This window comes from Sylvia atricapilla, chromosome 1, assembly GCF_009819655.1.
Source record: "Sylvia atricapilla isolate bSylAtr1 chromosome 1, bSylAtr1.pri, whole genome shotgun sequence".
Taxonomy (NCBI): domain Eukaryota; kingdom Metazoa; phylum Chordata; class Aves; order Passeriformes; family Sylviidae; genus Sylvia; species Sylvia atricapilla.
In genome coordinates this window covers 35248256-35263141 of record NC_089140.1, presented here as the reverse complement: position 1 = coordinate 35263141, position 14886 = coordinate 35248256, and the positions used below count along the sequence as shown (strand labels likewise).

Here is a 14886-nt window from a genome sequence, read left to right as displayed (position 1 = left end):
GCAGATAATGATGATGGTGTCTGGTAGGGGTTTTAAAAAAAAGTTCATATCTCAGTTGGAGGTCTATTCATTTCCACAAAATTATGTCGGAACCTCCTTTTTTCTAAAAGAAGTCCTCCTGATTTTCTGCAGATGAATATTGCACAGCTATTCTTACAGCCTTTATCCAGACAATCTCTTGGATTTTCACCAAGGGAAAGCAGTGAGCCTTGGCTGGACTACTGAGGCAATATATTAGAATAAAAGAAACCATTTTTTGTCCTGGGAAAAAAAAAACAAATGGAATTAAGGAATGAGGACAGCTGGCTCCGCTCAGCTTTCTGTGTACTCTGACTTCTGGGATGTTTTATGGGTTTTCCATTCTCAGGATAAATGTTCTGCAGGAGAAAATGCCAAGTCAGTATTAACCTCATAGGCTGAGCTGTTACTTTTAGAGTGTCATGTTGCAGGATAAATGTTGGATGCTGATAATTAAAGAATCAGTCTGTCTCCCCCTAAGAGTGACCCTACTGTAATTGAGGAGATTTTTTGTGTAATTCCATATCAAATCTCTGTGTCCTGCTTTGTATTTCCTCCTGTAAGTTTTTATTGCCTTCCCATGCTTAGATGTCTCCAAAATAGTTGTACAAATATATGTGGAACAGTCAGAGCTTTTATTCTAGGCACTTTTTAAACGTAGATTGATTGTAATTGTTAGGGGCTTTTTTCTGGTGATTTATTTTGTTTAAAATTCTGATTTGTCTGTGTCCTGGTTTTGGTGACCAGGCTAAAGAACTAACAAGTGTTTGGTTGAAAAATAAGTTAATATGTAAAAATTAATACTTCAAAGTTTTGCTCCTTTTAACATCTGCACAGATGTTAAAAGGAGCACTAAAGATCCCAAAGCTGTTACCTAAACTGTAGGGAAGATGACTAAAAAGGAGCATGTGATAATGTTTACAGATTCTCCAACCCAATTAACTCTGGTTTTGAGAGGAATCAGCCTTCGTGTCATGCCCAGATTGTACCCATTTAAACACAACTACTACAGCAACCCAAAATAACATGGCTCTGTTTATATCTAGTGTAAAAAAAAAAAAAGAATTAAATGCAGTTGGTGCAGGATAACACAAGTGTTTTGCATAAATCAGGGGGTTTTTTTGCAAAAAAAAAAAAAGAAGTGTGGTGACCTTTCTGTTGTTGATCCTGCAGAAACTGAGGGAGAGGATCAGTGAGTAGAAAGATGGGAAGTCTCAGTGAATACTGCCCAAAGGACTGGCTAGCATTACTTGTGAGAAGTTTGTCACAATCTGGGAACATTTTTAACAGTGCTAGATGTCTGCAGGGAGCCCATACTACTCCATTCCATGTCGGCATCAGTGAAGTTTGCATCTCAAAGAACTGAAACCTAAATAAAAAGGGTAAATGTTTATGGAAACAGCAGTTCTGCAGGACTGGAGGTTGTGCTCTTTGGCTCTGTGTACCACAGGGTGGGTGAAGGAGCCCCTTGGGTTTCCCTGGCTACAGCTGCAGGAGCAGCAGGAGCATCTTCCTCAGCTCCCACAGCTTTGCACTGGGCCTCTGCTGATGGTATGTATCCACAAAAGAATTTTGATTCTCACTGACAGTAATTTCTGATAATCCAGCCCTGTTGGAATCAGACTAACTAGACTTTGTAGAGAAGGGCCTTTTTTAATCTCTTAATTAGTAGTTTAAACTTCTAACACAACTTCCAGAGGTCTGAATTCAAACTTTGTAAAATTGATATTAATGTCACAAAAAGGTAAGTATTTAAATTCTTGAAGCTGGCCAAACCAATTTATACAAAACCTTAAATCGGAGATCAGTAGTTATTGCCTCTTGCAGTAATCTCAGTGATTTGTGATCATTTCCTTATAATCCTCTTTAATATGCTGCAGAAGCTGGCAGGACAGTTGGAGTAGAATTCTGATTGGGATGGAAAATGTTTTTTGTATATAAATGTGTAGCTGTGACTCTGAATTGGACAACATAAGAATTTATAAAACATGGGGCTCCAAATTTTACAGACTGGAACCTGAGGTGGTAAATGCTCTTGGGAGTGTGGTGTGATCCTTGGGGTGACCATGTGCAGGGCCAGGGATTGAGCATCTTAGTGGGTCCTTTCCTGCCATAATCTATGAAATGAGAAGAGAAATGAAATGCACAGGCCTCGTTGTTAGCTGACAGCATTGGCTTTTTGCTTTTTCTGGAGTCCTTCTCTCACTGTAATATCTGTATGTTTTCAAATGTTAAGTGCAAAGATATCACTGTGTATTAATTTTAATGACAAAACAACTGGCTATTCTTAAGAAACTATCCTATTATTGTAGTTATGAGAATTTGTAAGCCTTATCACAAAATTCCTTCATTTTACTGCTTAAGAGGAGAAGGAAATGCCTGGCTGGATATGGTGAATGTCACCCAGGCCTCCAGCCTGATCTGTGTTCCCTCTCAAACCTACTGAGAAAAAAAATCATCTGAGATGGCAGCCTTTGAAGAGCATTTTGTTCAGTTGTTCAGGCATCTAGAGCCCAGCAAGATCACAAGACTGTTTTGGTTTCGTTTCCCTGGGAAGATTAGTTATAAACATGACTAAAATTTTCAAATTCTGCAGCTCATCTCACAACTGAACTTTCCTGACAGGGAAAAATGACGTTCCCTGCTTACAGAGCTTGAAGATTTCTTGCAGCTCTTTCCAACCTGGTGTGCCAGTCTCTTTAGCACACTATTTGTCTTCAAATAAAGCAGTATTTAAATTATCCGTGCTTCCCTGGTGTGCTGTGTGTTATTTTATATTAGGATAAATTTAGCTCACTTCATTCTATGCTATGTTTTGGCAATTTTCAAGCTGAGGTTGGGAAAGAGATCTTGCAGTCTTCCTGCATGTCACTGTAAACATAGTTCAATAATAGAGAACCTAAAAAGCCTTCAATGCTGATGGTGTCACTAAATATTTAAAGAGGAAAAAAAACACCTTATGATCTTTCTTTTTTTTTAATTAAAATTGCAATAGATGCAGCCAGAACTCTTGCTATTCAGGCTTACAACAGAACAAAAAACCTGCTTTGAGGCCTTGTCAAAGGACAGACTGGCAGGTTTTTTCTTTTCTGTACCTGGGATCTGACATAATTCAGGTGTTCTATGTTAAAAAACATATTAGCTTAAATAGTTTTAAAGCAAAATCTAGTGATTCATGTATCCTGTCATGTATTTTCTGTCACTTGCCAAACTTTCTTACTCAAACTGCATAATTTTCTAAAAATCTCTAAAATCTTCCTAATCTATTTAGGTTGTAATGAATTTAACCTTTCTAATCTCTTCTTCCAAGAATTTGTTTCATTTGCTGTAGGTCCCACTATTATCTCTGATTTCTGACCTGTGTTGCCCACACCTGCTCTCCCAGAGCAGGGAAAAAGGAGAGCACAGTGATCTCTCAAGTATTTTCATTGTTGTTGACTTCTAAAAACTTGATGGAGTGATAATTCAGTTCAGCCTGTGAATATTTGGGGTTTTCATTTCCCCGGCTGAGATCTGCCTCAAGGAGCTTATGCCCAGTTGGGCATTATGAAGGTCTCTGATGCGAACAGATTGTCACCTCAGCCTCTTCCCATGCCTCTTGACAGCTCAGCTCCAAGGTCCTGTTTTCCAGCTGGTCCTTTGATGTGCCTTCTGGTGTTTCTCTCACGGTAAGGAGTGTTTCCTGACATCCACCTGGAAAAATTACTGTGAATCTTGAAGCAGCAGATCCCTTATGAGGAACCTTCCAACCCTTCTGACTCGTGTGCTGTTACTCTTACCTGGACAGAGAGTTTCTATGGTTGTTATCCTTTCCAGGAGCAGTGTCCTTTAAAGACACCATCCCCTCCTGTCTCAGAGAGGAAGTTTCTTTAGTGTAGTACAAATTCCCAATTCCTGGCTTCACTCTGGTCCACAGACTGAGTGGTTTAAAGCTGCTCTAGATTTCAACTGTGTTCCTCTGTGTCAAAAATTCTTATATCCTGGTTTGGTTTTGTTCCCCTCTCAGACAGGAATGGCTCAGGAAGCTTTGATAAAACTGCTCATATCCATTGGATGATGGGCTGCATGGCAGTGTGTTACTAGTGAACATCAGCCTTGCTGAAGGCTTCTCACACTCCTCAGCATGTGGTAAGTAGCTTCACTCACAAGACTGCAGGCTTGTTTGGGAACAGAGCAGTGCTGGGATTGCTGCTCCAGCACACACTTCCAGAAGCCACCCATGTGTGGTGGCGGTGTAGGTTACTGCTGCTCACCCCGGGTCAGACACATCTGCTGTTACTCAAAGATCAGGGTGGGAGGTGGGAGTAGATCCTTCCTGGTAATCCACTGTGTCTGGTAATGCCTGTTTGACCTTTCCCAGTGTCTCTTTGCTCGAGGCAGCTGTTTTGGGTGAAGGGAACAAGGTATGAGAACACTCTCTGATACTTAATGCCTGCTCTTCTCAGGGAGGAGACAGGAATATGCCTCATGCAAACTCCAGTAGGGCTAGAAGGTTTTGTTCTAACAATTTTAGCATACTCAGAGTTAGAATAGCTCTTTGGGACACACTTTGCAAGTATTTCACAGATAAATACCTCTTCTTTCCTTAAGCATAGCAAATATGTGTCATGCTATTTATTTGTTTAGCCTGACTTACTGTGATAATGGTCTGCTCTGGAACTAAATCCCAAGGAGTATTTTAGTGCATGAAGCTGCATGTTTTTCAGCCTCCAAAGTGGAGGGTCCTGAGAGCTGAAATCTCCAGTTGTTCATTGTTCCACTCTTTCAGATTTGGTCATGTGGTGCTAGAAGCAGAAGCATCAAGTGCTTTTCTGTTCTACCCTGCACGTCCTGGAATCGTGCAGCATTCAGCAAGAACATGGTATGGGTGCCAAAGAATGATCTTTACTAACCCTGTGGTGGAATGGCCTACTTTTATAGCAGCAAGTTTACGCCTAATGAGAGACAGACATTCCCCTCTCCAAATTTCTGTCCAACAGATGCTGCAGGATAAACAAACGGGTGTGCTGCTGTGTCACAGCAGTGTTCAAAAGGGCCTGACTCACAGGGATTCAGACTGGGAAATGCAGGTTTGGTAGAGCCCAAGATCTTCCATAACTATACACTACTTCTTCTGTAAATATCTAAGAAACCCTAAGGTAGAAATTCAGCAATTTTTTGGTTGTTTTGCTTTCTGAAACCGGAAAGTGAGTTCATTCAAAGCAGGAGGTGACTGAGCGCCTTTCAGGACTCATCCTTGTAGCTGTAGTGGTTTGAGTTTGAACCAACTTAGACCACTAAAACAAAGGGAGAGTCCCAGCTTTCCTCTCTCCTGTGCTCTGCTCCTCTCAGCCTGACTAACAGAGCAGCTGGAACACAAGGACTCACCAAAGGAACACTTGGGTTTATTCCATTACTCAACAGCCATTACCCAGATGATGTCATAAGAGCCAATAAGACCCCATAAAATTATAATGCTTGAAAATACATTCACTTGTCTGAATTTAACCCCAAATTAACAACCTTTGAGTATTCTCTTCCCAACTTCTTCACTGCAGTAGAACAGCTAGAGCACTTAATCTAGTTACTGCTCTGGAAAAAATGGTGTGTTTTACTCAGCAGCACAAACCTGCCATCTGGCACTGGAAGCATTGATGCAAAATCCTTGCTGTCTCACAGCTTATTTTGTGCTTTTCATAACTCCTCTTGAATAAATTCAAAGGTTCAGTTCAACTCCTCATTGAATAAATGAACAGCGTGTAAGATGTCTTAAAGTCAAAACACTTCTAAAATTACTTCTCTTTTAACAGGAAAAGTTAAAGTACTCAAACAGTACATAACGTGGCCACTGATATTCAATGCTGATGTTTTCTTTAAACATAATTTCTTGTGAATTGTGTCTTGTGGCAGTCTAGGTTTTCACAGTCACTGATATCCTGTTCTCCAGATTAGCTACTTTGTAGATGTTTCCAGCTGTAGCATTCAGCTAAATCTGTAACAGGATTACACATACCCGAGTGGCCAGTCAATGGTAATGATTTCAGCTGGGAGTTTCTGACTCTTAAGAAAAAAACCAATAATGACACCCTAACCAGAAATTAGAACTTCAGCACATAAAAGCTGTGTGCATGTTATACACAATATTTGTGCCTTCCTTCCCTTTTTTTTTCTTTTTTTTTTTTCTTTTTTTTTCCTTGCAACAGTTTTCCATTCCATTTCATTCATTTCCAGGACCCCCAAAAACCAAAGGATTAAGTTGAAAGGAACAAATTCCGTTGAAATGGGAAGTGTTATTTTCTGGTATAAAACATCTCACCAGATCACAGTAAGCCTTTACCTTTACGGTTCTTTCACTCCTAGTATGACATAAGCCACCATGGTACAGAGTGTACTTACAGCCATTATTTTAAATGTGGGACCTAATCAGGCAGGGATGGGACAAGCACACCTGAATCTCTAGGAAATATGGATATTCAACAATTTCTGTTAAGATACATACTCTGAACATACAGGCAGTTGTTTTCTAACTCAGTCAAATTTCGGTGCTAGTCCTTTTCATACCATCGTCCATAGAGAGCAGCTGTCAGGAGGCCAGAAGATGTTCTATTTTTGCTGAGGAAGTAGTAGTTGTTTTTCCAGCCCATGTGATCAGCATAGTCCAAGGTAATACCAGATGTCAGCAGCAAAGGAAAGATGTAAGGGGTGCTCATATTTCCCCAGAGCTGGAAATCTATCACAGCAGTGGCATCTGTGACCTCCTGTCCACAAGTGCTAAAGCTGAGACCACCACACTTCACCAAGGCACAGGCCTGGACATAGTATGTGCCATGCACTGTATGGAGCCCATCAAAAACTCCCAAAGCATATAATTCATCACTTAAAACAGCTCTCCGATAGTTTAAATAGCAACAAAGAGTATTGGCACAAACCTGGAGCTCTCCTTTTTCCCCCCATACAGGAACAAAAGTGAAGTTGTCATACATCATTTCTGCATAAAAGGAAGGAGGTGACTGTTCCCTTTTTGTTTCAGATACTCTGCCAGGAGTCTCTTCTTGCTCCTTAAAGCAAACTTCATCATCCAGTGAGGTGCTCGGAAAAGTCCGGCATGAGTCATGTAAGTTCTCTCTAAATCCTTCGTTACTCTCTAAATTGGTTTTATAATCTGCAGTAACCACAGGAATTTCTGCTACTATGAGCTTGCCACCATAACTTTCCATGTTGTGGTAGATGAATGATTTTACTGGAGTGTATATGCCACTCCCTGTCATGCCCAAGGTGGGGTGGTGGATGTTGGCTGCTAAAATATTGACCCTGAAAGCTGTTGCAAAAGCTTGTTGAAACTCCACAGCAGACAAAAGCGGGAGCTGGTTCATCCAGGCAGTTGGATAAACAATTTGCTTCAAATTGTACTGTCTGATGAGGTTCACTGCAGGCTCAAAGAAGAGTATATCAAAGCAAGTGAACATGCCAAACTTGCCAGCAAAAGGGGTGTCAAAGACTGCATAGTCTGGCTCCGGAGGGGTGTCGAAGGCGTCCTCGAAGTAGAGGTTGTGTTTGCGGTAGGTGGCCAGCAGCGCCCCGTCCGCGCCCAGCGCCACGTTGGTGTTGAACTGGAACCTCCCGTCCGGAGGGCACCGCGGATCCGAGCGCCCACACGGCTGCTTGGTCCCCAGGTTGGCCACCAGGAATATCCTGTTCCTCAGAGCCATGCAGCTCAGGCGCTGAACCACCTGGAAAACAGCACGGAGAAACCTGAGCGCTTCAGAATGTGGTAAGTTTTACCTAAGCACCTGTGACTTATTTAATACTTTCCAAATTACTATTCCGGAAATTCAAAATTGAACACATTTAACCATATCTGTAAAATTTAAAAGCACTGATGACTTCGTGACAAGTAGCTCTATAGGCAGAAAGGTATTTCAGATGTTTATTTCAAAACAGCTCTGAATAAAAAATCGTCTGAGTTTTACTTCCTCAGAAGGAAGTAAGTAAATAAATCTATCCCAAAGGTGTAAATTTTTAGAAACTTGTGACCTGTAATAGCATCAATGGCTTTAAAACCCTGTATGTCAACTGAAAGCTTTGCCAAGGCAGCACAACTGACGTGTGTGTGCCTTTAGAACAGCAAATGTCTAATAATGATCATCTGCACCTGGATGTTTTTACCATAAATTTTTTAAAAGCAATTACTACGTAGGACTTAAAAAAGCAGAGATGGAAAGGGATAGACCTTCCATATTAAAGCTAAGAAACAGAAAATGTTGCAGAACACAGTATTACTGGGATATTTCTTCAATAACACAGAGTGCTGTACCAAAGACTGACATGACTGCAATCTCCAAACAGCATCTGAATGGCAAAATAAGTTCTTGCTTGCTTGGCCACGATCACTGGTAACAAAGATTCATAGGCCAAAACAGATCATTGTTTACAGCAGCAATTCATGTTCGCACACAAACCCTGCTCACTAGGTACAGGCAGGATTTCTTTCATTATACTGAGTGCTGGAAGAATCTGTGTTTACTGAGCATGGTTACAGTTCAGGTCCAGAACAGTCAATGACAATACTATTTTTGTAATATCCAGGTCATATCTCATATAATCATGCTTGGTCTGTGTCAAGCTGTGACTTCTATTGCATCGTAGCAGGTAAGTCCTGTTCCTTGTGCTAATCATTTGGCAATGATTGCTGAGTCAGAATGCTGTGATGTCATTTAGTCATTAAAGCCAAGTAACGAGAATGCACCAAAAGGGAAGATACCAGTGTGTTGTTCTATATAAAACAGCATTGTTCAAACTAAAACCACACACAGCGGGTCTAATGGGAGAGCAGTTACCATTTCAGAGGTTGGGGAGGAGGAGATGACAAATCCAGATGGTTCATACAGACACAACTGATCTCCTTGCATGTGTGGATCTAAACTCTCCTCTGCAGAGCTTGAGCATCCATGAAAACAGAATCTGGTACTGAGAGTTGTTAAACTTCTTGCTTACTTCGTTTAGCAAACCAACTTGAACTATTTCCCTCTTGGAGCATTCAGTTATCCCACCCTGCAGGTGTCACCCCTACATTTACCTCTGTGTCATTGAACAAATAGGGCTCTCTGCAGGGATTCCACTTCCCAGAGTATGAATGAGGAACGAAATCCAAGTAAGGGTAAATGGAGCTTCTGGTGAAGTTGAAGCCATGGATTCCATCTTCAGGAAAAACAATGATTTGTGCCCCCTGTATGTAAAATAAAGACATGTTTTGTAGGCAAAGCAAAGGAAAAGGGAGGAACTCATGGGTAAAAAGAGCTAAAGAAAGTTAAGGGTAACCCAATTATGTTTTGCCAGTAATGTAGTTTGAAGACGTCTCTCCTTCAACTTCATAGTAGGTGTAACTATGTAGTAGGTGTGTAACTATGTGTATAAAAACAAACTTATTTAACTTGACACATACCTTTATCTTGAAAAATAATGCATTTGACATTATTTTAAAGGCATGCAAATAAGAACATAATGCGTCCAATTTCTTACCAAAGGTATTCTTCCTGCACACAAGTCATGAGAATGTCATCATTCATGTTAAAGACTGATGATGTTAAAACTTGTCTTAATTTTTTATCAGAATTATGCTGTTTGCAGATACACTTTGTCAAAGGTGCAGCATCACTTAATTAATTAGGGATTGGGTCATCTACCACTCCCTGAATGTTTTCAAAGCAAACACAGACTGACATGCATGAAGAGACTTCTCTGAATGTCATTATAATATCAGGTTGGACAGGGTATTGGGAGTGCTGATTTTAGGAACGGCTTCACTGAGGAAGCAGTGCACAGTCTGGTAGAAATGCAGCCATGCCAGAGGCTCTGCCTGAAGTTCAGGGAGATCCGAATTGTTCTTAAAAATGAGGTGGATTATTCTTAAATAAGACACAGCACCAGTCACCCAAATTCTTGTTAGTTTCCAAAAGTCGGCTCAAACATGTTTTCTGTGTAATGGCTTTGGAATAATTTATGTGTCTTGGGTGCAGGGCTGCATAGAAATTGCTATTATGCTTCTGCCCAATCATCTAAACTTCTCCAAAAAATATATCATGTTTTCAAATTATATAAAGATAGTAATTATTCTCTCCCAGAACAACAGATCTCTGAAAATCACCAGTCAGTTCTTCTCTGTGTAAGACCAGTAACACTTGCTTCCTGTCACTAGAACCAGCTTGAGTTTTCTTGGGAGGGGTAGAAGGAGGGCTGTGCGTAAGAACAGCTGGCAATGCTAGTGTCTCTCGTCTAGATATATTTAGACTGAGAACCATTCCATGGTGGGTAGGAGAAAGGAATGGAAAACTTTAGTTCCACAAAGTTGTTAAAGGTGGAACATTAATTTCCAAAGCATTTGACTTCCTTAGTTTTTAGAAACATCTAGGAATTTCCATTGAGAGCACTGGAATAAAACCAAATCCAAGACATCTGCTAGCAAGACAAACTTTCAAGGAAACCCTTCCATTTAAGAAAACAGAAAGGAGCTAGGTATTCAGACCAAAATAGAACATTAATTTCCCTACACTAAATAACGATGGGTGTGTTTTTCCAAGCTTGGAATAGCCCAAGCCAAGCGGGATGCTAATTGGCCTGATTCTTTTTCAGAGCTGCTGGCAGGTCAGACCGTCTGAGAACCCAGACCGTCGTTATGGACATAAATACGGCTTTAGTTGCCTGGGAACACAAATGTGAAAGATTATCTCCAAATAGCAGTCCCTCTATATATCCCGAGCACACAGCAGTGCCATCTGAAGCTGGGCTGTACCTGCCTGGCAGCAGCCAGCACCTGCTGCTCGTAGATGTCCAGGTTCCTGCCCATGAGCTCCAGGGCAGAGCGTCGCTCCACCGGCGCCGTCGGGGCCGGGCTCAGGATGGACTCGTGCTCGTACACGGCCACCACGTAGTGCCCCTCCCTCCTCACTCCTGCTGAGACCACTTGATAGAAGAGAAAGCAGATGGGCAGCCTCCAGCACACGGCCACCATGGTGAATGCCATAAGTCTAGAGAAAAAAAAATACCCAGATAGGTGAGGTGGGGGAGCTTGAGCAAAAGATCATGCCAGGAATTTAAATTTACAATTAAGTGTGGATGGTGACTGAGGCTCTCAGCAGTGTGGTGCTTTAAAGTTCCTGAATGACCACGTGCATGATGTTTCCAAACCTTAAATCCATCTTCACGGGTGTTTTGGATGGCTGTGTCCTGTTCAAAAACATTTAAGCTTCATATACAGGTCTACTGATCTCCTTGCTTGGTTTCCCTTTGTAGGTAACACTCATTTTAGATTATTTCAGCATATCAAAACATCTTTGAGAAAAATTTAAAGCAGCTAACAAATTTGCAGTTCCTCCCCCATTCGGTGACGGAAGATGTATTTAAAAGCAGCATCTCCTAAAATTACTTGGAGATTGCATTTAGCAGTCAAGCAGAAATAGGACTTATTTTATCAATACCGAAACAGATAATTGCCAAGAGAATTACACTAGACACTACTTCTGCATCTATCTGTCATGAAAATGCCTCTCCTAACGGATTATGAATTCACTGTATTCCAACTCTACATATGAAATAGGCAAATACTTCTCCTACAGTGCAGCTTTTAACATTTGTAAAATGTTGAGTGCAATTCAGATCTGCATTCCTCCTGTGTAACAGATAGGTAAGGTTAAAAATGCTTTCATGATAATATAAATAGATCAGAAACCTACACAAAATGAAGAAAATTTGCATAAGTTAGCTTTTCATAGGAAAAAATGAAGTATTATTGAGTCTGGAAGGCTGGGGCATTCTCTGCATTATGGGCTCCCCATGTAACCTTTTGACTTTCCAAGCTAGGCAAGGACCTAGAACAAGGACTGATACAGTCAATGGTTGTGCAACACTTCAGAAAGACTATAGAAATGCCTTTTTATTCAGATTTATTATCACAACATGAGATTCCTGTATTTGTCACCACAGTGCCACTGTATCATTAAGGAATTAATATCAGTGAAGCTGAAAGAATGTGCAGGAGAGATCAACTGGTGCTATATATTGATAGCTCTGAGTTCAGTTACTGGCTTTTTGACTGTATTTGCTCTCTTGGAACTTGCATCTAAGAAAAAAAAAGGTTCCAAAACACTCTTAGTGCCCTTCAGTCTTTCTGATGTACAACTCCCTGAAGTTTTCTGAAGCAAATAAAGACTGATAGACATATGAAGAGACTTCTCTAAAGCCCATTAGGAGTTCAGCAGGAAAAAAAGATCAGTTCTAAACTAATCACAGTCTTATTTTTATTCACGTTATAGTAAATGTAGTTTTGTACCTAAAAAAAGAAAGTGTATTGAAAATTAACTGAAAATATCTCTTTGCTTGAATTCCAGGATGAAAAGCAGCTAATAACAATCTTCAGTACTGGGTTTTTGTTGTTTTGTTTTTTTTTTCCTAAACACAATGAGCCAATGGATAAAGCATTATGTAGGACAGCAAAATTATAACCTTGATGCCCAACTCAACCAAAAAGTTATTAACATGTAATAGTAACACTTCTAAGGGTACAGAAGTAACTTAGCTGTCCAATGCTGCTAAGCTCAACTACATATTCCTATTTCCTTGAGCTTTAATTAGCCAATGTGTCCATATGTACATGCCTTCAAGGGTAAATTTATTTAAAGTGTGATGAAAACAGAATAAAACCTTGGCTTCTCTATAATCAGATGGACTTAAGATACTGCATTTATATAAACAGTTTTGAAAAGTGATGTATGACAAGCTATCCTTGCTTTTCTGCATGCTGAGGAAAACATTTGATACTTTTGTGGAGTGATGTGGCAATTCCTATCAAGAGTGGAGGAGCCTCCTTGTCCTGTGCACCTCGGCTTTGTAATTGAAATACCAAAGCACAAGTGAAGATAAAAAGCAGTAGCAGGAGGAGGGAGTTTAGGGGTGAGAAACCTCTCACAGTTAAGAAACATACTGAAAATAACCAAGCTGTGTTGCACTTCACTGACAAAACTCTCTTTTCTATTTCTTGTCCCCCCTTCAAAGCCAAAATGCCTATTTAGGGCAGGAATGGGTTCCAGTCAGCTGCTCCTTAATAAAGTTGTCAGCTAAGATATAATCAGAATTCATCATTACTAGTGATGGAAAAAGTTGGAGAGTTTCAGATCACAAGATGGAATTGCAATGCATTAGAAAAACTGCCTTTTTTTAAAAGCCAAACACACTAATAGAAAAAAATTAACAGGTAACAAGCCTCTACAAAATGTTGTATTTTACAAACATGTTTGGAGAGGTCTTATTGTCTTATTTTTCTACCACATTTCATTTCCTTGTGGTTAGAAACAATCAAAAGTACTAATCTGAATCTTTTACTTATTTAGATGCGTAAGAGGTTTAGCACTGAATATGCAACAATACAACCTCATCTGGCTGAACCTGGGGCAACTAAAATAACTAAAATAATTCCTCTGAGTCCAACCCTGGGTTGTGATTACTGCTAGTCCTACAGATGATGGCTAAGCACTTGTGTGAGTGCTTCCTAAAGCCTTTTCCCTGTCTGACAGCTTAAACAACAGGACTCTGCTCTCTCATGGATTGCTTCTAATACACAGAACCCTGACAAGCCCCAAGGTGTATTAAACTTTTAATACACTTGGGTGTATTAAACTTTCCAGCCAAAATAAGGATACCAGCAGGGTTTACTCAGCCTTTAGGTTGCTGAGATTCCAAATATGTCTCTGCCACACTCTGGATGTTTTAATTACTGGAAGGTGCCGCACCATCCCATAAATCCCTTGAAGAGAAGTTAATTTGCTCAGGATCTACAGAGCTGTCACCTCACCTGAGCCATGACTTTAAATTTTCATTACCTGAAATGCTTTATAATTTTATCTCTTTTTATGCCCCTTTCCTGTGATTTATGTGGTCTTTTGCTTGACAGATAGGCTTCAGCAGGATAATGTCGCTCAAATATAAATATTTAATAGCAGTATTACTGTCATGCAGTCACAATACTCCAGCTATAGTTCCACACAAAGAGTAAAAAGACTGCTTGTCTAAGTTTGGATGCCAAGTTCTCCCCCCAGTCATACTGCAGACTGTTTCCCTGCTCACCTTTTCAGAACCATCTGATCCCAGTGTGTTGTGAAGTAAAGCATCCAGTCAGTCACTTTTCAACAACCTTGGAAACTTAGAAGTTTGTCACCTGTCACCAGACCTGGATGTATACACAAGAAAAAAGCAACACATACCCTCCTTCTTTGCACTTCTTCACTCAGAAGAATCCAACAGACCTTGAACTAACAGAGGTAGCACAGCACTAGTCTGGGTCCTCCTGAGTGATTAATAGCAAGTTAATGTTAAGCTATGCCTAACACAGAGTAACACAAATAGCAACATAAACAGTAATAATAGTAACATAAACAGTAATGATTACTAGGCAAATATTTAATTGGCTATAAAAAGTGGTTTTTAGTTTGAATGATAACCACGGGTTGTAATGTTGCTGCCATTCTACTATATATTATACAACATATTTTAAAAATCTATAAAATATAGTCAAATTCAAGGGGTTTTCCACTGATGCCTCCTGTCTACTGCTTGTATTTGCTGCATTATATTATAGTATTTTATAATATAAGTTTTGTGAAGGTTTTTTGTTATCTGTGTTATCTGCGTTATGTTATCCGTGCTTTTCTGTTGTTTGGCGAGCGAGGGCGAATGGATGCTATCGTTAGAGGTTTGGCCGGACAAGCCCGAGCGTGGGGCAGGGACACGCTGTCACCCGTGTCCCTTCAGCGACACTTGCCGGGACCGGCAGAGCCGGACAAAGGGCCGTGCGCCATCCTTCGGCTGGGATTTTGGGAGGGTGTCTCGCACTCCTCTGGC

At 40.5% G+C, this 14886-nt stretch overlaps 1 protein-coding gene across 2 annotated transcripts in view; it reads right to left on the bottom strand.

The window, feature by feature from the left end:
• Positions 1 to 5381: 5381 nt before the first annotated feature.
• Positions 5382 to 14886, bottom strand: part of BTD (biotinidase) — a 10175-nt gene continuing 670 nt past the window's right edge. Inside the window, exons 2-5 of one of the 2 annotated variants that reach the window (XM_066319492.1) lie at positions 14250 to 14332; positions 10787 to 11021; positions 9074 to 9223; positions 5382 to 7727 (exon numbers count right to left, since the gene is read on the bottom strand). In XM_066319492.1, the coding sequence (XP_066175589.1) occupies positions 6543 to 7727; positions 9074 to 9223; positions 10787 to 11017 (1566 nt within the window). In that variant the 5' untranslated portion in view covers positions 11018 to 11021; positions 14250 to 14332 and the 3' untranslated portion in view covers positions 5382 to 6542. Of the gene's footprint in view, positions 7728 to 9073; positions 9224 to 10786; positions 11022 to 11097; positions 11167 to 14249; positions 14333 to 14886 lie in introns of those variants that run through there. The other variant, XM_066319500.1, reaches the window with a different exon arrangement.